Genomic DNA, 25,965 nt, shown 5'->3' with positions numbered 1-25,965 from the left:
CCTTTTAACATCCATAAGACTACAAAAACCTTTTAACAGAAGCACATCGGGTTTAAATTCACTACTGAGAACTGCCATGTGAACACCTTTAAGAAATGGGTGTTTATAAATGGGTGTATATAAATATTTGTAGTGAGAGTACCTTTTGGAAATCGGTGTTTATTACTGCAGTAATGTCAGAGAGTGGGTGGAGCTGGGCTGTCTGTCAGCTTTTTACTGTCGCTTTTGGCTGTTGGCTGCAGCGTGGTTTTGATTTCATTTCAGTTTTGGAGAAGCTGCAATCACAGCAGGATGTGTGTGAATCTCTGCAAGCTGATGAATGTCCATTTGCTGATTTCAACGTGGTAACTGTTCTCAGTAGTGTCATGTGAGAGAACCTTTAAGAAATGGATGTTTAAGCAATGGAGCAGCTCATATTACTGAAGTGATGTCAGAGGATGGAGGGAGCTGAGCCCACTTCTGCTTTTAGTTTCAGTTTTGAGGAAAAGAGCTTGGGTGTGTCTGTGTTTGCAGTGAGCTGGATCTGTGGTGATCTCTGCCAGGAAAGACTATCTCTGAATCATTTGGGTGATTTAAACTCATAATAGTAATGTCTTTAACCTGACGTGTTTCTGTTTAAAAGTGTTAAGTCTTTTGGAGGTTTGAAGGAACATTTTGAGAGATTATTTAGTGTTGTATTATTTTCGGGGTTATCTTTGAGGTAAGGGATGTTAAGAGATCCAATGTTTATTTTAAAAGGTTAAGTTGAGTTCATGGAATAAACATTGTTTTGTGTTTAAAAACCACGAGTCTATAATTGTAATACCACACCTAGGGAGCAAGCCGTGTGCTGAAAAAGCAACAATCCATTAACGGGAGAGGTTGGTTGAACTCCATGATAAATTTTGGGGTTCTGAAAACGCCGCTCCCATAACAGTAGTGAAGTTAAACCTGAGGTGCTTCTATTAAAGGTTTTGTTTTTAAGTCTTATGGATGTTAAAAGGAAAGCTTAAAGGTTTACTTAATGTTGTATTATTTGGGGGCTGTATTTGAATTAATGGTTGCTGAGATGTTCACTATGTTTAAAAAAGGTTAACTTGAGTTCATAGAATAAACGTTGTTTTGCTTTAAAAAAACTCCTTTTCCATTTCTGCTGTACCACACCTGAAGAATGGGCCGTGTGCTCCCCATACCACAATCTATTAACAGGTGAACTCCATGATGCACTTTGGGGTTCTCTGAACACTGGCCCATAACAGAACAGTTATCACTCTGAATTCACCAAATGATCAAGAGATAGTCTTTAGATAGCAGAGAGAACAACATTATACCTTCTTTGGCTGGCTGCAGCTCCAACACTAAAACGAAACCAAAAAAGCACAGACACACCCAAGCTTTTCCTCAAAGCGAAACTAAAAGCTGACAGACAGCCCAGCTCCACCCACACTATGACATCACTGATAAGCACCCATTTCTTAAAGGTACATCCACTGTTTGATAAACACTCATTTCTTTTTTTTATATAAATGTAGAGTACCCAATTTATTTCCAATTAAGGGGCAATTTAGCGTGGCCAATCCACCTACCCTGCACATATTTTGGGTTGTGGGGGCGAAACCCACACAAACACGGGGAGAATGTGCAAACTCCACACAGACAGTGACCCAGAGCCGGGATCGAACCTGGGACCTCAGCGCCGTGAGGCAGCAGTGCTACCCACTGTGCCACCGTGCTGCCTCAACATCCATTTCTTAAAGGAACTCTCACATGACAGCCCCTAGAGCCTGCTTTATGGCTGATCTGATTGGGACCTCAACCCCACATTCCTGCCTACCTCCGATAACCTTTCACCCCCTTGTTAATCAATAATCTCTCTAGTTCCGCCTTAAAACATTCAAATCTCTTGCTTCCACTGCCTTTTGAGGAAGACAGTTCCAGATTCTTTCAACTCTGGAAGAAAAAATATTCTCCTCATCTGTCTTAAATGATCGTCACCTTATTTTTGAACAGTGACTTGTGGTTCTCCATTCTCTGACACATTCACATTCCCTCTACATCCACCCTGTCAGTACCCCTCAGGGTCTTAAAGGTTTCAATCAAGTCGCCTCTTACTCTTTAGCTCCGGTGGATATAAGCCGAACCTCTCTCCAACCTTTCCTTGTAAGACAACTCCCCGTTCCTGGTATTGGTCCAGTAAACCTTCTCTGGACTGCTTCAAAGCATTTGAATCTTTCCTTAAATAAGTAGATCAATACTGACGCAATACTCCAGATGTGGTCACATTAATGCCCTGTACAACTAAAACCTCCCTACTTTTGAATTCCTCTCACAATAAATTATAGTATTCAATAGCTTTCTGAACTACTGAACTACTTTCTGAACATGTATACTTGTACCTTTTGTGATTCTCTGCATCTCCGAGCTCCCCAATTTCTCACTTCACAGGGCCAGGGTTCCAGGTTCGATTCCTGGCTTGGGTCACTGACTGTGCAGAGTCAGCACATTCTCCCCGTGTCTGCGTGGGATTCCTCCGGGTGCTCCGGTTTCCTTCCACATCCCAAAAGATGTGCAGTTAGGTAATTTAGACATTTTGAATTCTCCGTATCCCCGAACAGGCGCCAGAATGTGGCGACTAGATGCTTTTCACAGTAACTTGATTGCAGTGTTAATGTAAGCCTACTTGTGACAATAAAGGTTATTATTATTATTATTACTTAGATAATATGCTTTTTTATTCTTCCTGCCAAAATTGACAATTTCACATTTTCCCAAATTATACTCTATTTTCCACATCTTTGACCACTCACTTAACATCCATTTGTAGTCTCCACTTACCTTGTTCACAACTTTCACATTGGAACATATCTATTTCTGTGTATTTTGAAATCTCTCCTTAAATGTCTGCCACTGAATCTCTATTGACCTATTCCGGTTTAGCTCACTGAGCTAAATCGCTGGCTTTTAAAGCAGATCAAGCAGGCCAGCAGCACGGTTCGATTCCCGTACCAGCCTCCCCGGACAGGTGCCGGAATGTGGCGACTAGGGGCTTTTCACAGTAACTTCATTGAAGCCTACTCGTGACAATAAGCGATTTTCATTTCATTTCATTTCATTTAACCTAATTTGTCAATTCACTTGAGCTAGCTCTGCTTTCATGCCCTCATAATTGCCCTCACTCAAGTTTAAAGTACTGGCCTTGGACCCATTCTTCTCTCCCTCAAACTGAATGTAAAATTCAACATTTTATGATCACTACAACCTATTATGTCATTAATTAATCCTATCTCATTATATAATACTAGGTCTGGTATAACCTGCTCTCTGGTTGGCTCCAAAACGCCTGTTCTCAGAAACTCGCCTTAAAACATTCTATGAACTCTTCATCTAAACTACCTTTGGCCATCTGATTTTTCCAGTTTTATATGTAAATTAAAATCTCCCATGATAATTGTCGTACCTTTCTGACAAGTTCCAGTTATTTCTTTTTTCATACCCCATCCTACCATGTGATTATTGTTTTGACAAAGTGTCACCTGGACACGGAACGTGAGCTCTTTTCTCTCCTTGCAGATGCTGACCTGCTGAGATTTTCCAGCATTTTCTCTTTTGGTTTGAGATTCCAGCATCCACAGTAGTTTGCTTTTATCCATGTGATAACTGTTGTGGGAATGGTGTACAGGCCTCCCGAAGTGACTTCATGCCTTTACGATTCCTCATCTCTATCCAAACCACTTTTATATCCTGGTTTTCTGAACTTAAGTCAAACCTCTCTTTTGTGTTATACATTGTTAATTAACAGAGTCACCCCTCCAACGTTTCTTAATTTTCTGCCTTTCCTAAATGTCATATACCGTCAAATATTCAGGTCCTAATCTCTGTCATCTCTGTGATGACTATAAGATCATACTTAATCCATTTTGTTTCGAATGCTGCATGCATTCAGATACAGAGCCTTTAGTTTTGTCCTTTGGTTATTTTTGTAACCTCTCGCCTTCTCAACTGATTTATGCTTAGAATTGTACTTGTACTCTCTGTCCCTTCCTGTCATGGTCTGTTTATCAAAGAACCACAGGAATAGGCCCTTTGGCCCTTCAATCCTGCACCGGTCATGATACCAACCTTGTCTGCTTCCACAGCCTCCCTTGGAAACACGTTCCAAGCATTCACCACCCTCTGGGTTAAAAATCTGCCTTGCAATTCTCCTCAAAACTTTGCCTCACAAACCTTAAACCTATGCCCCCTGGTGACTGACCACTCCACTCTATCCATGCCACTGATAATCTTGTCGATCTCAACCTCCGTCGTTCTGATGAAAACAGTCCGAGTCTATTCAGCCTCTCCGCATAGCTAACACCCTCCAGACGAGGCAACATCCTGGTAAACCTCCTCTGCGCCCTCTCCATGGCCTCCACATCCTTCTGGTAGTGTGGCGACCAGAATTGTGCGCAATATTCTAAGTGTGGCCTTACCATGATTCAATACAATTGTAGCATAACTTGTCAGTTTCTATACTCGATGCCCTGTCCAATGAAGGCAAGCATTCCCTATGGTTTCTTGACTATCTTGTCAACTTGTGTTGCCACTTTCAAAGATCTGTGGACCTGCACGCCCAGATCTCTCTGACTTTCTATATTCCTAAGAGTTTTGCCATTTACGGTATATTTCCCCTCTGTTAGACCTCCTAAAATGCATTACTGCACATATGTCTGGATTAAACTCTATTTGCCATTTCTCTGCCCAAGACTCCAACCTATCTATATCCTGCTGTATCTTCTGACAATCCTCAACACTATCTTCCACTCCACCAACATACAAACAACAGAGGCCCCCAGCACAGTTCCTGGGGAACATCACTGGTCACAACCTTCCATTCAGAAAAACACCCTGTACTACCCTTTACCTTCTGTGACCGAGCCAGTCCTGTATCCATCTTGCCAGGTCACCTCTGATTCCATGTGACTTCTTCTTTTGTACCAGTCTGCCATGAGGCACATTGTCAAAGTCTTCACTGAAGTCCGTGTAAACAACATCCACCACCTTCCCCATATCAATCATCTTTGTCACCTCCTCAAAAAACTTGATCAAGTTAGTGAGGCACGACCTCCCCTCCACAAAACCATGCTCTCTATCACTGATGAGTCAATTTGTTTACAAACGGGTATAAATCCTGTCCCTGAGAATTCTCTCCAATAATTTACCTACAATGGCATGAGACTCACCGGCCTATAGTTTCCTGGATTATCCCTGCTATCTTTCTTAAACAGCGGTACAACATTAGCTATTCTCCAGTCCTCTGGGATCTCATCTGTAGCCAATGAGGATACAAAGATGTCAGTTAAGGCCCCAGCAATTTTGTTACTTAGTATTCTGGGATGAATCCCATCCGCCCCAGGATACCTATCTACCTTAATGTCTTTTAAAAGACCCAATACCACCTCCTTTTCGATGGCAACATGTCCCACACTGTCCACACACCCTACCGAAGAATCATCTTCCACAAAGTCTTTCTCTTTTGTGAACATTGATGCAAAGTACTCATTTAGTACCGCGCCCATTTCCTCTGGCTCAACACATAGATTCCACCCCCTGTCCTTCAGTGTATCAGTCCTTTTCCTGGCCACCCTCTTGCTTTTTACATATGAATAAAAAGCTTTGGGATTCACCTTAATCCTACTCGCCAAGGACTTTCCATGACCTCTCCTGGCCCTCCTAATTTCCCGCTTAAGTACCTTCCTACTTTCTTTATACTCCTCAAGGGTTTTGACTGTCCCCCACCCTTCTAGACTGCACAAAGGCCCCTTTTTTCTTTTTGATGAGATGTCCCTCGTTATCCAAGGCTCCCTATACTTCCCATTCTTATCCTTCACTCTCTCACGGACATGACTTTCCTGAATCCTAATCAACTGTCTAGACTCTACCATGTCCGATGTTGATTTACCCTCCAATAACCACATCCAATACAAATTCTTCAATTCCTGTCTAATGTTATCGTAATTTGCCTTTCCCCAGTTTAACACCTTAACATGAGGGTTACTCTCATCCCGATCCAAAAGTACCCTAAAACCTACAGAATTGTGGTCACTGCTCTCAAAATGTTCCCCTACTGAAGCCTCAACCACCTGTCCAGTCTCATTCCCCAATACCAGATCCACACTGCCCCTTCCCGAGTTGGGCTATCTACATATTGCAACAAGAACACTTCCTAGATACACCTTACAAACTCTGTCCCATCCAAACCCCTAGCTTGAAGTGAGTCCCAGTCAATAGAGAGGAAGTTAAAATCCCCCACCACAATAACCTTGTTTCTTTTGCACCTATCCAAAATCTTTCTATCTATCTGCTCCTCTATCTCTCACTGGCAGTTGGGGGGCCTGTAATAAACCCCCAGCATTGTGATTGGCCCCTTCCTGTTCCTGACTTCTACCCAAATTGCCTCATTGCATGAGCCCTCTAAGGTGTCCTCCCGCAGTACGGCTAATCAGTAATGCTACTCCCCCGCTCATTTTACATCCCCCTCTAACTCCCCTGAAGCATCTAAAGCCTCCAGCATTCAGCTGCCAATCCTGTCCTTCCTTGAACCATGTTTCTGTGATAGCCACAACATCTTAATTCCAAGTACTAATAAGTGCTCTAAGTTCATCTGCCTTACCTGCTAAACGTCTGGCGTTGAAATAAATGCACTTCAAACCACTGCATTTGAGCAGACAAGGTGATGTTGTTCTCTTATTTTTGTTCTCTAATTCCCCTTCAGTTATTACATCTTCTAAGCTAACTCCCTGGTTCCCATCCCCCTGCCATACTAGTTTAAATCCTACTGAGTGATTTTAGCAAACCTCCCAGCCAGGATATTGGTGGCCCTCGAGTTTAGATGCAACCAATCTTTCTTCTAATGGTCGCACCTGCCCTGGAAGGGATCCCAATGGTCCAGAAACCTGAAACCCTCTCTCCTACACCACTGGTTTAGCCATGTATTTTGGTGCACTATCCTCCCATTTCCAGCCTCACTGACACGTGGCAAAGGGAGTAATCCTGAGATGACAACCCTAGAGGTCTTGCTTTTTAGCTTATTGCCTTAGTCCCTGAACTCCTTCTGCAGGACCTCATTGCTCTCCCTGCCTATGTCGTTACCTTTGACCTCTGGTTGTTCACTCTCCCCCTTCAAGATGTCCTATGTTCACAAATGAGTACTTTTCTCTCTTGGCTTGTCTCTACTCTTTAATAAACCACATCTTCCCAAATTTGACCTCTTAACCCATAGTATTTAGTTTAAAACCCTCTCCACGTCCCTAGTTATGTGCCTAGCTGAATACTGGTTCCAGTATGATGACTCCGACCTGAAGAGGACCTGACACTATACTGGTTACAGGTGCATAAGCAGACCATTCCTGATCGCCATTTACTCATCTTGCAACATGCACCCTTGATAATTTAACCCAATAATCGTTTGTGAATCGCAGTCTTAAATATCTCACTCCACCCAGCAACCCTGTATCTGTCCTGGGAGTGTTTGATAGGTATAGTGTAGAGGGAGTTTTACTCTGTATCTAACCCCGTGCATTACCTGTCCTGGGAGTGTTTATGAGGACAATGTAGAGATGGAACTTTACTCTGTATCTAATTCCATGCTGTACCTGTCCTGAGAGTGTTGGATGGGGACAGTGTAGAGAGGGAGCTTTACTCTGTATCTAACCCCGTGATATACTTTCCTGGGAGAGTTTCATGGGAACAATGTGGAGGGAGCTTTACTCTGTATCTAACCCGTACCTGTCCTGTGAGTGTTTGATGGGGGCAGTGTAGAGAGAGCTTTTCTCTCTGTAGGATACGGTAGTTTGGATTACGGAGACATGGCTCCAAGGTGACCAAGGATGGAAACTAAACATTGAGGGCTATTGTTTTTAGGAAGATCAGTCAGAAAGGAAAAGGTGGTGGAGTTGCATTGTTGATTAAAGAAGGTATTGATACAATATTGAGGAAGGATATTATCACAGATCATGTGGAATCTGTCTAGGTCGAGTTAAGAAACATCAAGGGCAAAAAACATTCATAGGGCTGGTATGCAGACCACCAAACTGTAGTGGTAATGTTGGGAATAGCATCGGACAGGAAATGAGAGATACATGTGATAAGGATATAGATTGGGTAACTCAAATTAGTCACAGTACAATAGAGGAGGAATTTCTGGAGTGTATAGGGATAGTTTTTCCGACCAGTATGTTGAGGAACCAACAAGGGAAAAGGCCATCTTGGATTGGGTGTTGTGCAATGAGAAAGGATTAGTTGACAATCTAGTTGAGAGAGAACCCTTGGGGATGAGTGACCATAATATGGTAGAATTCTTATCAAGGTGAATCGGGGCAGCACGGTAGCACAGTGGTTAGCACTGTTGCTTCACAGCACCGAAGACCCAGGTTCAATTCCCGGTTTGGGTCACAAGCTGTGCAGAGTCTGCACATTCTCCCTGTGTCTGCGTGGGTTTCCTCCAGGTGCCTCCCACAAGACCCGAAAGACGTGCTTGTTAGGTGATTTGGACATTCTGAATCCTCCCTCAGTGTACACGAACAGGCGCTGTAGTGTGGTGACGAGGGGATTTTCACAGTAACTTCATTCCAATGTTAATGTAAGACTAATTGTGACACTAATAAAAATTATATAGTGAGGTGGTTGATTCTGAGACCAAGATCATGAACCTCAATAAAGGTAACAATGATGGGATGAGACATGAGTTAGCTATGACGGACTGGGAAACATTACTGAAAGGAAGGACAGTGGACAGGCAATGGCAGGCATTCAAGGAACTATTAGGTGAACTCCAAAAGTTGTTTATTCCTGTTTGGCGCAAGAAGGGGACTGTGGCTAAGCCATGGTTCACAAGGGAAATTAGAGATGGTATTAGATTTAAAGAAGAGGCATACAAATTAGCAAGAAAAATCAATAGACCTGAGGATTGGGAATGGTTTAAAACTCGGAAAAGGCATACCAAGGAAGATTAAGAAGGGGAAAATACAATTTGAAAGTAAACTAGCGGGAAACATAAACACTGACCTGTAAAAGTTTCTATATGTATATAAAGAGAAAAAGATGAATAAAAACTTATGTAGACTTACAGTCAGAAAAGGGGGAATTAATAACCGGGATCCAGGAAATGACTGAGGAACTAAATTCGCTCATGGCTTCTGTCTTCTCAAAGAACCCATGAATAATGTACCGGAAGTTTTGAGAAGCACAAGTTTTGGTGAGGAGCTGAAGGAAATTAGTATTACTGTAGTAAAGAATTGTTTTGGGGGAAATTAATGCGATGGAAGACAGACAAATCTCCTGATCCTGATAATCTTCATCGCAGAGTACTTACGGAAATGGCCCTAGAAATAGTATATCCATTGGTGGTCATTTTCCAAAATTCTTTGGACTCTGGAATCGTTCTGACAGATTGGAGGGTAGCAAATATAACCCCGCTATTCAAAAAGGGAGGTAGAGAGAAAACAGGGAACTCTCGCCCAGTGAGCCTAACGTCGGTAGTAGGGAATTTGCTGGAGTTCATCATTGAGGATTTCATAGCACAGCATTTGGAAAGCAGTAGTGTAATCAGACAAAGCCAGCATGAATTTGTGAAAGGAAAATTATTCTTGACAAATCTATCAGAATTATTTGAAGATTATTTGGCTTTGATCCTCACTGTCCAGAGGGATAGTGCCAGTGGACTGGAGAATGGCGAATGTTGTTCCTCTTTTCAAGAAAGGGAATAGGAATGAACCTGGTAATTATAGGCCGGTTAGTCTTACTTCGGTGGTCGGTAAGTTAATGGAAAAGGTCCTGAGGGATAGGATTAATGACCATTTGGAAAGATGCAGCTTAATCCGGGATAGTCAACATGGATTCGTGAAGGATAAGTCTTGCCTCACAAATGAGATTGAATTCTTTGAGAAGGTAACTAAGTGTGTAGATGAAGGTAGAGCAGTTGACGTCGTATACATGGATTTTAGTAAGGTGTTTGATAAGGTTCCCCATGGTTAGCTCATGAAGAAAGTAAAGAGGTGTGGGGGTATAGAGGGAAATTTTGCCAATTGGATAAGTAACTGGCTATCACATAGAAGACAGAGGGTAGTGGTGGATGGAAAATTTTCAGACTGGAGACCAGTTACCAGCAGTGTACCACAGGGATCAGTGCTGGGTCCTCTGCTATTTGTGATTTTTATCAATGACTTGGAGGAAGGGGCTGAAGGGTGGGTCAGTAAATTTGCTGATGACACCAAGATTTGTGGAGTAGTGGATGAGGTGGAGGGCTGTTGTAGGTTGCAAAGAAACATTGATAGGATGCAGAGCTGGGCCGAAAAATGGCAGATGGAGTAATAACCCTGATAACTGCGAGGTGATTCATTTTGATAGGACACGTTTGAATGTGGATTACAGGGTCAATTGCAGGGTTCTGAGGAATGTGGAGGAACAGAGATATCTTGGAGTTCGTGTCCACAGATCTCTGAAGGTTGTCACTGAAATGAAATGAAAAGTGGACAGAGCCGCGAAGAAGGCCTATCGTGTGTTAGTGTTTATTAACGGGGCTTGAGTTTAAGAGCTGTGGGGTTGTGCTGCAACTGTACCGGACCCTGGTGAGACCACATTTGGAGTATTGTGTGCAGTTCTGGTCACCTCACAATAGAAGGGATGTGGAAGCATTGGAAAGGGTGCAACGGATATTTACTAGGATGCTGCCTGGTTTGGAGGGTCGGTTTTATGAGGAAAGGTTGAGGGAGCTAGGGCTTTTCTCTTTGGAGCGGAGGAGGATGAGAGGCGACTTAATAGAGGTTTATACGATGATGAGGGGGTTAGATAGAGTGGACGTTCAGAGACTATTTCCTCGGGTGGATGTAGCTGTTACAAGGGGGCATAACTATAAGGTTCAGGGTGGGAGATATAGGAGGGATGTCCGAGGTAGGTTCTTTACTCAGAGAGTAGTTAGGGTGTGGAATGGACTGCCTGCTATGATAGTGAAGTCGGGACACTTTAGGAACTTTCAAACGGTTATTGGATAGGCACATGGAGCACACCGGAATGACACGGAGGTGTGGGCTCAAATAGGGTGCTCTTTCCATGAGCCGGTGAAGACTCGATGGGCCGAATGGCTTCCTTCTGCACTGTAAATTCTATGTCTATGACTCTCTAGGTCTAAATCCGATTGGGATTCAGTGAAGACCTTTTGGTTCAGTTATTGTCGGACGTGTTATGTATGGCATTGATGGTAAGTAGTCTGGGTCATGTTACAGAATTTTTACTTGTTATTCCATAGATACACAGTACAGCTGTTCTGAAGGTGTGCAGCCAGAGAGCAAAAATCCACAGCCATCTGAAATGGTCACAGCCCAGGTTAGTTGGACGACTAAGCTCAGGGTGTTCAGGTTGTTGATTAAATATTCTTTGTTAATCCTTTCTTAGTTGTGCTTCTTTGACTTTGTAATTACTGGAATCACACCATGTGGTGAGCTGTTAAACAAAAATCACCGCCAGCACAACATTTAAGAAAGCAAGTAATATATAGGTAAGGAATAATTTATGAATAATGTCTTCACAGTGGTGTGAATGTCAAATTCTTTGCTCCTTAAACTTATTAAGAACTGACTAAGCACATGTATATTTAAGGGGGCGTTTGATGCCAACAGTAGGGAAAAGGGAATATTGGGGAGAGAGAAGAGATCATTGCGATGGGAAGGATTATAAACACTGACATAAACCAGCTGGAACAAATAGCATACTCAAAGCTGCAGATTGGGTGGCCAGTATAGTATGAACAAAGAAAAAAGAAAAATTACAGCACAGGAACAGGCCCTTCGGCCCTCTAAGCCTGCGCTGATCTAGATCCTCTATCTAAAACTGTCGCCTATTTTCTAAGGATCTGTATCCCTCTGCTCCCTGCCCATTCATGTATCTGTCCTTTTCCCCTCTCACCTTGAACTCGTGACCCCTAGTAATTGAGGGGGAAAAAGCTTCTTGCCATCCACCCTGTCTATACCTCTCATGATTTTGTAGACCTCAGTGAGGTGCCCCCTCAAGCTCCGTCTTTCTAATAAAAACAATCCTAATCTACTCAACCTTTCTTCATAGCTAGCGCCCTCCATACTAGGCAACGTCCTGGTGATCATCCTCTGCACCTTCTCCAAAGCATCCACATCCTTTTGGTAATGTGGCGACCAGAACTGTACGCAGTATTCTAAATGTGGCCAAACCAAAGTCTTATACGTAACATGACCTGCCAACTCTTGTACTCAATACCCCTTCCGATGACGGAAAGCATCCATATGCCTTCTTGACCACTCCATCGACCTGCGCAGCCACCTTCAGGGTACAATGGATATGAACACCCAGATCTCTCTGTACATCAATTTTCCCCAGGGCTTTTTCATTTACTGTATAGTTCGCTCTTCAATTGGATCTTCCAGAATGCATCACCTCGCATTTGCCCAGATTGAACTCCATCTGCCATTTCTCCGCCCAACTCTCCAATCTATCTATATTTTCCTGTATTCTCTGACAGTCCCCCTCGCTATCTGCTACTCCACCAATCTTAGTGTCATTTGCAAACTTGCTAATCAGACCACCTATACCTTCCTCCAGATCATTTATGTATATCACAAACAACAGTGGTCCTAGCACGGATCCCTGTGGAACACCACTGGTCACAGTTCTCCATTTTGAGAAACTTCCTTCCACTACTACTCTCTGTCTCCTATGGTTAGTGCAGTACGCACACCTGAATGGTGCTGCCTGCTGTGGAGATGTTGTCTCATTGTTCCTTCGAGTGCTGTACCCTGCTTTTCCTCTCACTGTCTCCTTTAGGAGCCTGAAGATGTGGTGTTGATAGATGATGATTCGGAGGAATTTCGTCCTGTTATTTCTAAGAAAGCTTGTGTCGAGTGTCCGCTTTGTGGACAGCGCTTCTCCTTGGAAAAGATTGAGGTGCACGCAGCTGATTGTAACGGTGACAGAGACGGAGACTGGCAAGGTAAGAAAATCTGTGTCTGTGTAGAAAGACAGTGATCTGCTGAAGATTTTTTTAAAAATTTGTTCATGGGATGTGGGCATTGCAAGCTGAGTCAGCATTTATTGCCCTCCCCAGAGGGCATTTAAGAGTCAAGCACATTGACTCTTGACTGATCTGGAGTCACATGTAAGCCAGACCAGGTAAGGCCGACAGATTTCCCTTCCTAAAGGACATTAATGAACCAGATGGGTTTTTACGACAATCGATAATAGTTTGATGGTTATCATTAGACTTTTAATTCCAGATTTTTATTGACTTCAAATTCTACCATCGTGGTGGGATTTGAACCCGGGTCCCCACTGCCTCCCCATTACACAGCAAAAGCGATCTGCTGGAGATGTTGGATCGTGACAGTGGATTAGAGGTAGTGCTCTGCTGGAGATCTTGGATAAGGACAGTACTCTGCTGATGACAGTGGATTCGCGGCAGTGCTCTGCTGGAGACACAGGATAAGGATAGTGTCCTGCTGGCATAGGGACTGTCATTATCTGCATCTGCACGGGAATTCTCTTGAGCTCAGTCCTAAATCTACTTCCACTTATTTTGAGGCTATACCCCCTAGTTCTGCTTTCACCCACTAGTGGAAACAACCTCCTGCATCTATCCTATCTATTCCCTTCATAATTTTATATGTTTCTATAAGATCCCCCTCATCCTTCTAAATTCCAACAGGCAGGGAGGAAGTTGTCTAGCAAGGGAACCGTGGTTTACGAAGGAAGTTGAAGCACTTGTCAAGAGGAAGAAGAAGGCTTATGTTAGGATGAGACATGAAGGCTCAGTTAGGGCACTTGAGAGTTACAAGTTAGCCAGGAAGGACCTAAAGGGAGAGTTAAGAAGAGCGAGGAGAGGACACGAAAAGTCGTTGGCGGATAGGATCAAGGAAAACCCTAAGGCTTTCTATAGGTATATCAGGAACAAAAGAATGACTAGAGTAAGATTAAGGCAAATCAAGGATAGTACTGGAATGTTGTGTGTGGAATCAGAGGAGATAGGGCAAGCGTTAAATGGATATTTTTCATCAGTGTTTACACTGGAGAAAGACAATGTTGTCGAGGAGAATACTCAGGTACAATCGACCAGGCTCGATGGGATTGAGGTTCACAAGGAGGAGGTGTTAGCAATTTTGGAAAGTGTAAAAATAGATAAGTCCCCTGGGCCAGATGGGATTTATCCTAGGATTCTCTGGGAAGCCAGGGAGGAGATTGCAGAGCCTTTGTCCTTGATCTTTATGTCGTCTTTGTCGACAGGAATAGTGCCGGAAGACTGGAGGACAGCAAATGTTGTCCCCTTGTTCAAGAAGGGGAGTAGAGACAACCCTGGTAATTATAGACCTGTGAGCCTTACTTCGGTTGTGGGTAAAATGTTGGAAAAGGTTATAAGAGATAGGGTTTATAATCATCTTGAAAAGAACAATTTGATTAGCGATAGTCAACACAGTTTTGTGAAGGGTAGGTCATGTCTCACAAACCTTATTGAGTTTTTTGAGAAGGTGACCAAACAGGTGGATGAGGGTAAAGCGGTTGATGTGGTGTATATGGATTTCAGTAAGGCGTTTGATAAGGTTCCCCATGGGAGGCTATTGCAGAAAATACGGAAGTATGAGATTGAAGGTGATTTAGCGGTTTGGATCAGTAATTGGCTAGCTGAAAGAAGACAGAGGGTGGTGGTTGATGGCAAATGTTCATCCTGGAGTTCAGTTACTAGTGGTGTACCGCAAGGATCTGTTTTGGGGCCACTGCTGTTTGTCATTTTTATAAATGACCTGGAAGAGGGTGTAGAAGGATGGGTTAGTAAATTTGCAGATGACACGAAGGTCGGTGGAGTTGTGGACAGTGCTGAAGGATGTTATAGGTTACAGAGGGACATAGGTAAGCTGCAGAGCTGGGCTGAGAGGTGGCAGATGGAGTTTAATGCGGAAAAGTGTGAGGTGGTTCACTTTGGAAGGAGTAACAGGAATGCAGAGTACTGGGCTAATGGCAAGATTCTTGGTAGTGTAGATGAACAGAGAGATCTCGGCATCCAGGTACATAAATCCCTGAAAGTTGCCACCCAGGTTAATAGGGCTGTTAAGGCATATGGTGTGCTAGCCTTTATCAGTAAGGGGATTGCGTTTTGGAGCCACGAGGTCATGCTGCAGCTGTACATAACTCTGGTGCGGCCGCACCTGGAGTACTGCGTGCAGTTCTGGTCACCACATTATTGGAAGGATAGAACATAGAACATAGAACAGTACAGCACAGAACAGGCCCTTCGGCCCTCAATGTTGTGCCGAGCCATGATCACCCTACTCAAACCCACGTATCCACCCTATACCCGTAACCCAACAACCCCCCCAACCTTACTTTTATTAGGACACTACGGGCAATTTAGCATGTCCAATCCACCTAACCCGCACATCTTTGGACTGTGGGAGGAAACCGGAGCACCCGGAGGAAACCCACGCACACAGGGGGAGGACGTGCTGTGGAAGCTTTGGAAAGGGTTCAGAGGAGATTTACTAGGATGTTGCCTGGTATGGAGGGAAGGCCTTGCAAGGAAAGGCTCAGGGACTTGAGGTTGTTTTCGTTAGAGAGGAGAAGGCTGAGAGGTGACTTAATAGAGATATATAAGATAGTCAGAGGGTTAGATAGGGTGGACAGTGAGAGTCTTTTTCCTCGGATGGTGATGACCAACACAAGGGGACATAGCTTTAAATTGAGGGGTGGTAGATGTAGGACAGATGTCAGAGGCAGTTTCTTTACTCAGAGTAGTAGGGGTGTGGAACGCCCTGCCTGCAACAGTAATAGACTCACCAACTTTAAGGGCAGTTAAGTGGTCACTGGATAGACATATGGATGAAAATGGAATAGTGTAGGTCAGATAGGCTTCAGATGGTTTCACAGGTCGGCGTAACATCGAGGGCCGAAGGGCCCGTACTGCGCTGTAATGTTCTATGAGTACAGTCCCAGTCTACTCGACCTCTCCTCGTAATCCAACCCCCTCAACTCTGGGATTAACCTAGTGAATCGTCTGCACACCCTCCAGTGCCAGTAGGTCCTTTCTCAAGTAGGGAGACCAAAACTGAACACAATACTCCAGGTGTGGCCTCACTAATACCTTATACAATTGCAGCATAACCTCTCTCGTCTTAAATTCCATTTGCCTTCTTAACCACCTGTTGCACCTGTAAACCAACTTTTGTAACTCATGCACCAGCACACCCAGGTCCCTCTGCACAACAGCATATTTTAATATTTTATCATTTAAATAATAATCCCTTTTGCTGTTATTCCTACCAAAACGGATAACCTCACATTTGTCAACATTGTATTCCATCTGCCAAACCCTAGCCCATTCACTTAAACTACTGAAATCCCTCTGCAGACTTCCAGTATCCTCTGTACTGTTTGCTTTACCACTCATCTTAGTGTTGTCTGCAAACTTGGACACATTGCAAATCATCTATGTAAATTGTGAACAATTATGGGCCCAACACGGATCCCTGAGGGACACCACTAGCTACTGATTGTCAACCACAGAAACATCCATTAATCCCCACTCTTTTCTTTCTATTAATTAACCAATCCTCTATCCATGCTACTACTTTACCCTTAATGCCATGCATCTTTATCTTATGCAGCAACCTTTTGTGTGGCACCTTGTCAAAGGCTTTCTGGAAATCCAGATATACCACATCCATTGGCTCCCGTTATCTACTGCACTGGTAATGTCCTCAAAAAATTCCACTAAATTAGTTAGGCATGACCTGCCTTTAACGAACCCATGCTGCGTCTGCCCAATGGGACAATTTCTATCCAGATGCCTCGCTATTTCTTCCTTGATGATGGATTCCAACATCTCCCCTACTACCGAAGTTAAGCTGACTGGCCTATAATTACCCGCTTTCTGCCTCCTTTTTAAAAAAAATATTTTTATTAAGGTATTTGCAAAAATTTTGATAACGATAACAAAAACAATAACATTAACATGGTAAAATAAACATTTCCCCACCCGACCCAATCTTCACACACCACAACCATCTCACACCTATCTGCGCCCCCGCCCCCCCTTCGGAATGTTGCTTCTGCTGACATTTTCATTTTCCCCGAGTAAGTCAACGAACGGCTGCCACCTCCGAGAGAACCCCAACGTTGACCCTCTTGAGGCAAACTTTATTTTCTCAAGACTGAGAAACCCAGCCATGTCACTAACCCAGGTTTCTACACTCGGGGGCTTCCGAGTCCCTCCACATTAACAGGATTCGTCTCTGGGCTACCAGGGAGGCAAAGGCCAGAACGTCGGCCTCTTTCACTCCCTGAACACCCGGATCTTCTGTCACTCCAAAGATTGCAATCTCTGGACTCGGCGCCACCCGGGTTCCTAGCACTGTGGACATTGCCTTCGCAAACCCCTGCCAAAAATCTCTGAGCTTCGGGCATGTCCAGAACATATGGACATGGTTTGCTGGGATTCCCGCACAGCTCGCACATCTATCTTCTACCCTGAAAAACTTGCTCATCCTCGCTGCCGTCATGTGTGCCCGGTGGGAGAAGACTTCCGCTCGGCAAGCAGAGCGGTCACACGGAGAGGGGCTCCCGTAGCGGCAAAGAGCAGGGAAGGGAAGGAAAGGGACGCACGCCCCCCCCAACAAACCTGTCAGTGGAGGATCCTCGGCGGCAGCGGCAGGAGCGGTTCGGCGGCAGAAGGAGTGGTGCGGTGGCAGGTCCACCCCCCCCCCCCCCCCCCCCCCAAACGCAGGGCCAGGAGCAGAGCAGTGTGGCAGCGGCAGTCCACCCCCCCCCCCCCCCCCTCCACCCCCCCCCCCCCCCCACCCACCCACCCACCCCCAACGCAGGCCAGGAGCGGTGCAGTCAGGACCGAAGGGGGGCCCAGCCGGCGGAGCGACCAGCAACCTAACCACCCCCACCGGGAGGACGCTCGAGAAGGCAAAATGTTAGGATAAAGGGGCTGCCAGAGTGGACCGAGGGTAGAAACCCCACAGCATACGTGGCTGAGATGCTGGCAACTTAGTGTCTCTCTTCTGGGTGAGTGAGGAGAAAGGAGGGGGGGGGGGGGGAGAGGCTTTTATTAAAAAACCCAAAAGAAAACTGTTAAAGAGAGAGGTTGGAGGGGTATATATTATTTTCTGTCTTTTTACACCCACTCCCATCAAAAGTAAGCCCACCTGAGAGGAGTTGCATAAAAGCCGGGTGGGGGGGGGAGAGGAGAAAATAATTAATAATAAATAAATTACATTAAGTGGGTAAAGGAAAGAAGGGAGGAGGCGAAAAAAAGGAAGAGACAAAAAAATATAATAATAAATAAATAAAATTAAAATAGGTGCGGAAAAGAAAAACAAGGGGAGAAGAAAAGATGAAAGGGAAGGGAGAGAAAAAAAACGCCAGAAGGGAGCCAAGGGAGAGGAGGCACCAGAAGCAAACGGGACAAAGGGCAAGCCAGCTCAGGCGAGCGAACTAGCACACGAAGCGGCGGGACGGATGTATCGCCGCATCAAAAGAGCTGGACAGACAGGTACCCTCTCCCCTGGGGCCAGAGGGGGCTGGAATTGTTAGGAAGCCTTTACCGGGGTGGTGAGGGAGCAGCTGCAGGCAATCAAGGCAGAGGGGAAAGCAGACGAGAGGCCGCAGTACAGGCAGCAGTGACCAGGGCCATGTCAGGGGTGCAGCAGCTCTGACCAGATAGGAGGAGAAAGTGATGCCTAAGGGAAGAAACTGGAAGCCCATGGGAGAAACTGGAAGCCCATGAGGCAACCATTAAAGAGCTGGAGAACAGCGACCGACATGAGCGGCCGGGTCACGGACCTGGAGAGGGAAGTAGCGAGACTGGGCGCAACACAGGGGAGCCTGAAGGGAGGGGCTGCCAGAGTGGACCGAGGGTTAGAAACCCCACAGCATCCGTTGGTGAGATGCCTGGGCAACTTAGTGGGGTGGAACACTTTCCCCATCCCACTGGAAATGGACAGAGGCACACCGGTCCACTGCACCCAAAGCCCAGGCAGGGGAACAACCGAGAGCAGTCATAGCCACAACTGCACCGGTACCGGGATAGGAGACAATCCTGCGCTGGACCAAGGAAATAGAGCCTGCAAATGGGAAGGGCACGCCATCCGAATCTATGAGGATCTTGGAGCAGACATAAGTAAAGAGACGGGATGAGTTTCAACAGAGCGAAAGCAGCTCTCTACAGGAGCAGAGTGCGTTTTGGTATGCTATACCCAGCGAAACTCTGGGTCACATACCAAAACAAGGAATATTTCTTTACAGCCCCTGCTGAGGCGAATAGGTTCGTCGAGGAGCACGGGCTGGAAAAACACCAGGAGAGGTAGGGACGAGGGGCCCCTGGCAAGGAGCAATGACACGCCGACGGGGGGAGTGGGGAGGGGTGAGGCAAACCCACCCCCCACGGCAGGAACACCCAGAACAAAAACAACCCACTGCCCAAGGGACCGCTCCAGGTGGGAGTGGGAGGCCAGGCCCCAGCACGAGGGAACGAGAGTATTGGAGAAGGGAGAGCAGGCGAGAGGGGTGCAGGGTACGATGGGGGAAGAGCGGGCAGAAAACCATAGAGGCCAGGTAGAGGAGAAGCATGACAACAACCTCCGAGAGGGGAGCCACCGTACTAGCAGGAAAGCTAGCGCCGGGGGCACGCAACAAAGCAGGGCCGCAGCGCATCCCCAACAGGGGGGAAGGCGCCAGGCACGGGAGGGGGGGGGGATCACCCATCAAAGTCGGGAGAGCAAACGGGGACAGGAATAGGGGATAGAGGGGCAAAGGAGGGGTATACAGGGGAGGAGGGAAAAGGGAGAGACCGGGGGGGGTGGCACACAGGGAGCGAGAGACCAGGGAGGGGAAATGCAGGGACAAAGGGACAAAAGAGGTCAGAAAAGGAACAGGGCTACAAAGTGCCACAAACAAGGGCTCGAAACAAGGAACCGCTGCAAGCACCCACCCAATAAGGTCTGTGGGCGAAGATGGCCCCCGGAGTGCAGGGGACTACCCGCGTGGCGGAAACACAGTGGACGGCCATGGCGGGTGCCCCCGGGGCCCCCGGAGCGCAGAGACCCGACCGCATGGGGAGAGCAGTGATAGCGGCCATCCTGGACGGCCCCCTAACAAAGGGAAACCCCAGAGGGCAGGGGCACGTCCACCAAATAAATATGGTTAATCCCACAGGAACAAGGGGGCAGAAGCCCCCCACCAGGATAATCACCTGGAACGTAAGGGGACTTAAAGGCCCAGTAAAGAGATCTAGAGTCCTCACCCACCTCAGAAACATGAGAGCCGACATAGTCTTCCTCCAAGAGACGCACCTGAGGGAGCAGGACCAACTGCGGGTAAGAAAGGGCTGGGTGGGACAAACCTATCATTCCTGTTATGGGGCAAGGGCCAGTGGGGTGGCGATCCTGATCGGCAAGAGGACAATGTTTAGGGCGACAAAGACGGTTACAGACCCAAAGGGGGCGGTATGTCATGGTCAACGGGGCCCTGGATGGGGCGCCGGTAGTCCTAATCAACGTGTACGCGCCCAACTGGGACGACACGAGTTTCATCAAAAAGACCATGGCAGAAATCCCGGACAGAGCGACGCATCGACTAATCATGGGGGAGGGACTTCAACTGTGTACAGTATCCAAAGACGGACAGATCAAACCCCAAAGCGGGGAAAACCTCAAACATGGCAAGGGAACTCAGTCACTTTATGGAGCAGATGGAAGCCGTGGACCCCTGGAGGTGCGCCCACCCTGGGGAGAAAGAATTCTCCTTCTTCTCCCCAGTTCACAACGTGTACACCAGAATTGACTTCTTTGTGGTGGGGAAAACGGTGCTTCCAGGAATAGACAAAGTGGAATACTCCGCAATTGTGATATCAGACCACGCTCCACACTACATGGACGTGCGGCTAGAGACGGGAAGGGCCCAGCGCCCCACATGGAGGCTGGACGGTGCCTTACTAGCTGACAAGGCCTTCAGCGAAAGGATAGCGCGGGCCATAGCGGAGTACACGGAGAACAACCAAAACGGGGAGGTCTCACCCTCCACGTTCTGGGAAGCGCTTAAGGCCGTACTAAGAGGGGAAATCATTGCCTTCAAAGCAAGAGATAGGGAGGAAAGGGTGGCGAGGCAGAAGCTGGTCGACTCCATGCTGGAGGTAGACCGTAAATACTCCGAGGCCCCGACCGTAGAGCTCCTGGCGGAGAGAAAAGAACTGCAAAGGAACTTTGACCTGCTCTCCGCCAGGAAAGCAGTGCACCAACTCCGCCAGGCACGCGGGACCCTGTACGAACACGGAGACAAAGCCAGCCGCCTGTTGGCACACCAGCTGAGAAAGCAGGCAGCCACCAGAGAAATTGCGCAAATCAGGGGTACCAGAGGCACGTTGGAAACAGAACCAGAGAGGATTAACAAAACCTTCAAGGCCTTCTACCAAGAGCTGTACACCTCAGAGCCCCCAACGGGGAAGGCTGGGATGAATCGGTTCCTTGATGGACTGGACATACCAGTCGTGGGAGAGGGCAGAAAACGGGACCTGGAAGCACCACTAGCACTGGGAGAGATCATGGACAGCATTAGCTCCATGCAGACGGGGAAGGCTCCGGGACCGGACGGATTCCCGGCGGACTTCTACAAAAAATTTGCGACAGCGCTGGCCCCGCACCTGCGGGAGATGTTCACAGACTCGCTAGCTAGGGGCACACTGCCACCCACGTTTGCACAGGCCTCAATCTCGCTGATACCTAAGAAAGACAAAGACCCAACGGAATGTGGGTCATACAGACCCATATCTCTGCTGAACGCAGACGCCAAAATACTGGCCAAAATCCTAGCCAAAAGGATGAGTACCTGAGGTGGTCACAGAGGACCAGACGGGCTTCGTCAAAGGTAGACAGCTTACCTCGAACATCAGGCGCCTGCTGAACGTGATAATGACCCCCTCCGGGGAGAGAACACGAGGTGATCGTCTCCCTGGACGCAGAAAAGGCCTTCAACAGAGTCGAATGGAAATACCTCATAGAGGTACTGGAGCGGTTCGGGCTTGGAACAGGGTTCACCGCTTGGGTAAAGCTCCTATACAACGCTCCCATGGCGAGTGTACGGACCAACAATACCAACTCCCAATACTTCCAGCTGCACAGGGGCACCAGACAAGGATGCCCACTGTCCCTGCTGCTGTTCGCACTAGCAATCGAACCGCTAGCAATCGCGCTCAGGGCAGCAAAAAATTGGAGGGGGATCCGAAGGGGAGGCAGAGAGCACAGAGTCTCACTCTATGCAAATGATCTGCTCCTCTACATCTCGGACCCACAAAGCAGCATGGACGGAATCATCGCGCTCCTGAAAGAGTTTGGAGCCTTCTCGGGCTACAAACTCAACATGAGCAAAAGCGAGATCTTCCCAGTACACCCGCAAGACGAAATAGCAGCACTAAAGGAGCTGCCGTTCAAACAAGCCCGACACAAATTCCGCTACCTGGGGATCCAAATAGCCCATGACTGGAAAGGGATCCACAAATGGAACCTCACCAGCCTGACGGAGGAAGTAAAAAAGGACCTGCAAAGATGGAATACACTCCCACTCTCCCTCGCGGGGAGAGTCCAGACGATCAAAATGAATGTACTGCCCAGGTTCCTCTTCCTGTTTAGATCCATTCCGATCTACATCCCCAAGGCCTTTTTCAAAGTGCTGGACAAACTTATCATGGCGTTCGTATGGAGGGGTAAAAATGCTAGGATCCCAAAGAAGGTCCTACAAAAAACAAAATCCAGGGGGGGGCTAGCCTTCCCGAATCTACAATTCTACCACTGGGCGGCAACAGCCGAGCGAGTAAGGGGATGGATCCAGGAGCCAGAAGCCGAGTGGGTGCGTGTGGAGGAGGCCTCCTACATGGGGACCTCCCTCCGGGCCCTCGCCACAGCAGCACTCCCATCCCCACCCAAAAAACACTCCAGCAGCCCAGTGGTGACAGCCACCCTCCAATCCTGGAACCAACCGCGGCAGCAATTTGGCCTGACCAAAATGTCGGACAAGGCTCCCATCTGCAACAACCATAGGTTCACACCAGCACTGACTGATGCCGCCTTCAAAAGGTGGAGGCAGGACGGGGGGACACTGACAGTCAGGGACCTATACATGGACGACAGGATCGCAACACTGGACGAACTGACAGAGAAATTTTGGCTAGCTGGGGGGAATGAGCTACGGTACCTGCAGCTCAAAAACTTCCTACGAAAGGAGACAAGGACGTACCCACAACCGCCACGACAGACACTACTGGAAGACCTACTGGACGCAAGTATCCAGGGAACTGTAGCGACATGTATGACCGACTGGTAGAAAGGGACGACACCGTACTGGACGCAACAAGAATGAAATGGGAGGACGACTTGGGGATTGAGATAGGGTGGGGACTCTGGAGTGAAGCACTGCATAGGGTCAACTCCACCTCCACGTGCGCAAGGCTCAGCCTGACGCAACTAAAAGTGGTACATAGAGCCCACTTAACAAGAAACCATATGAGTAGGTTCTTCCCGGAGGTGGAGGACAGATGTGAACGGTGCCAAAGAGGCCCGGCCAACCACGCCCACATGTTCTGGTCTTGCCCCAGACTTATGGAGTACTGGACAGCCTTCTTCGAGCCTATGTCCAAAGTGGTGGGGGTGAGGGTGGAGCCATGCCCGATAGTGGCGGTCTTCGGGGTTTCAGCCCAGCCAGATCTATGCCTGGGGAGGAGGGCGGACGCCGTTGCCTTTGCCTCCCTGATCGCCCGCCGTAGAATCCTGTTTGGCTGGCGGTCAGCAGCACCGCCCAGAGCTGCAGACTGGCTGTCCGACCTCTCGGAATCTCTCCAAATGGAGAAAATCAAATTCGCCATCTGAGGGTCAGACGACGGCTTCCTCAGAACGTGGGAGCCATTCATGCAATTGTTCCGGGACCTGTTTGTGGCCAACGTACAAGAGGAAGAATAGTCGGGTGGCCAAGAATCGGGAAAATGGACGGGAATCGGGGGAAGGTAGCCGGGGCGGGGGGGGGAGGAGGGCTATGGGTTCGTTATGGGGGTTTGATGGCTAGCTAAGGCCCAAAACCAAACTGTAAATAAATGCCTATAAACATGTGCCTCGGCCATATTGGAGAATGTAAAATATGTATGCCGGCTAAAGGGGGCGGCCACAGTTATTACGAAGATGCTTACCTGTAAATATACATGTTAATTTTTGCGTGTTTTTTTTTCTCTAATAATTTCTAATTTGTTCAATATAAAATATGAAAACTCAATAAAAAACATTTTTTTTAAAAATGTGTGTCCGGTGGATAACCTTAAATTGTATTAGGCTAAGCCTGGCACATGATGAGGAATTAACCTTGCTTAGGACATCCGCCCATAGACCTGCCTCTAACTCTCCACCTAGCTCTCCTCCCACTTGCCCTTGAATTCCTCCACCGGAGTTTCCTCCACCTCCAACAGCTCCTGGTAGATATCTGACACCTTTCCCTCCTCCACCCAGGTACCAGAAACTACTCTATCTATCCCTGTGGCGGCAGCAGCAGAAAGGCCAGCACCTGTTTCCTCAGGAAGTCTCGCACTTGCAATTATCTAAAACCATTCCCCGGCGGCAGTTTAAATTTATCCTCCAGCGACTTCAAGCTGGGGAAGCTCCCATCTATAAACTGGTTCCCCCATCCTTCTAATTCCTGCCCTCTGCCAGTTCTGGAACCCGCCATCCAGCCTGCCCGGTACAAACCTGTGGTTGTTACAAATCGGGGTCTAGACCGACACACCCTCCTCCACCTTATACCTCCTCCATTGCCCCCAGATCCTCAGTGTCGCCACTACCACCGGACTTGTGGAGTATCGGACCGGCGAGAATGGCAGAGGTGCCATTACCAATGCTCCCAGAACTGGTGTCTTTACATGACGCCGCCATCCAACTGCTCCCATGCCGACCTCTTCCCCCATTACCCACTTCCTAATCATGGCTATATTAGCCGCCCAGTAGTAATTGCAGAAGTTCGGCAGTGCCAACCCCACCCTCCCCCTGACTACGCTCCAACATTTTCTTCACCCACGGGGTTTTATTCGCCCACACAAAGCCCAAAATAATCTTGTTCACACCGCTTGAAATAGGGATGAAGATTGGGAGGCACTGAAAGACAAACAGAAATCTGAGGAGGACCATCATTTCCACAGGTCTGTACCCTCCCCACCAGTGATAACGGGAGCATGCCCCCATCTCTTAAAGTCCCCTTCCATTTGCTCTACCAACCGAGGATAGATTAAGCTTATGCAGTGACTCCCATTTCCGACCCACCTGGATTCTCAGATATCAAAGCTCTTCCCTACCATTCTAAGTGGCAGCTCTCCCAATCTCTCCTCTTGCCTGAAATCACGAACATCTCGCTGTTCCCCATGTTTCAATTTATACCCCGAAAAACTGCCAAATTCATCCAAGATCCGAAATAACCTCCCCCATCCCCTCCAACGGGTCCCGAAATGTACAAAAAAGCAAATCGTCCCCCGCGTTAGAGCGAACCGGGGTGCCCCCCCACCCCCCCCCCCCCCCCCCCCCCCCCCCCCCCCCCCCCCCCCCCCCCCCCCCCCCCCCCCCCCCCCCCCCCCCCCCCCCCCCCCCCCCCCCCCCCCCCCCCCCCCCCCAACCCCCCCCCCCCCCCCCCCCCCCCCCCCCCCCCCGAACCAGCTCCTGCCAGTTCCTCGAAGCTCTTGACGCCATGGCCAGCGGCTCCATAGCCAGAGTAAACAGTAACGGGGAGAGGGGGGCAACCTTGCCTCGTCCCTCGATGTAGTTTAAAATACCGACCTCAGCCGGTTTGTACGCACGCTTGCCACAGGCGCCTGGTTGAGAGCAACCGAACACAATAAATCCCTCACCAAACCCAAATCTTCCCAGCGCCTCCCACAGGCGCTGCACTCCACCCAATCAAAAGCCTTCTCCGCATCCATCG

General features: G+C 47.7%; 1 protein-coding gene across 1 annotated transcript in view; it reads left to right on the top strand.

Moving 5' to 3' along the window:
* The window catches only part of uimc1 (ubiquitin interaction motif containing 1), a 93,653-nt gene that overhangs the window by 18,594 nt on the left and 49,094 nt on the right, over positions 1-25,965 (top strand). The window contains exons 5-6 of the mRNA XM_038795220.1: positions 11,261-11,337; positions 12,805-12,970. Coding sequence (XP_038651148.1) covers positions 11,261-11,337; positions 12,805-12,970 — 243 coding nt within the window. The remainder of the gene's footprint in view (positions 1-11,260; positions 11,338-12,804; positions 12,971-25,965) is intronic.

This window comes from Scyliorhinus canicula, chromosome 4, assembly GCF_902713615.1.
Source record: "Scyliorhinus canicula chromosome 4, sScyCan1.1, whole genome shotgun sequence".
Classification (NCBI taxonomy): domain Eukaryota; kingdom Metazoa; phylum Chordata; class Chondrichthyes; order Carcharhiniformes; family Scyliorhinidae; genus Scyliorhinus; species Scyliorhinus canicula.
This window is presented reverse-complemented; position numbering and strand designations above follow the sequence as displayed.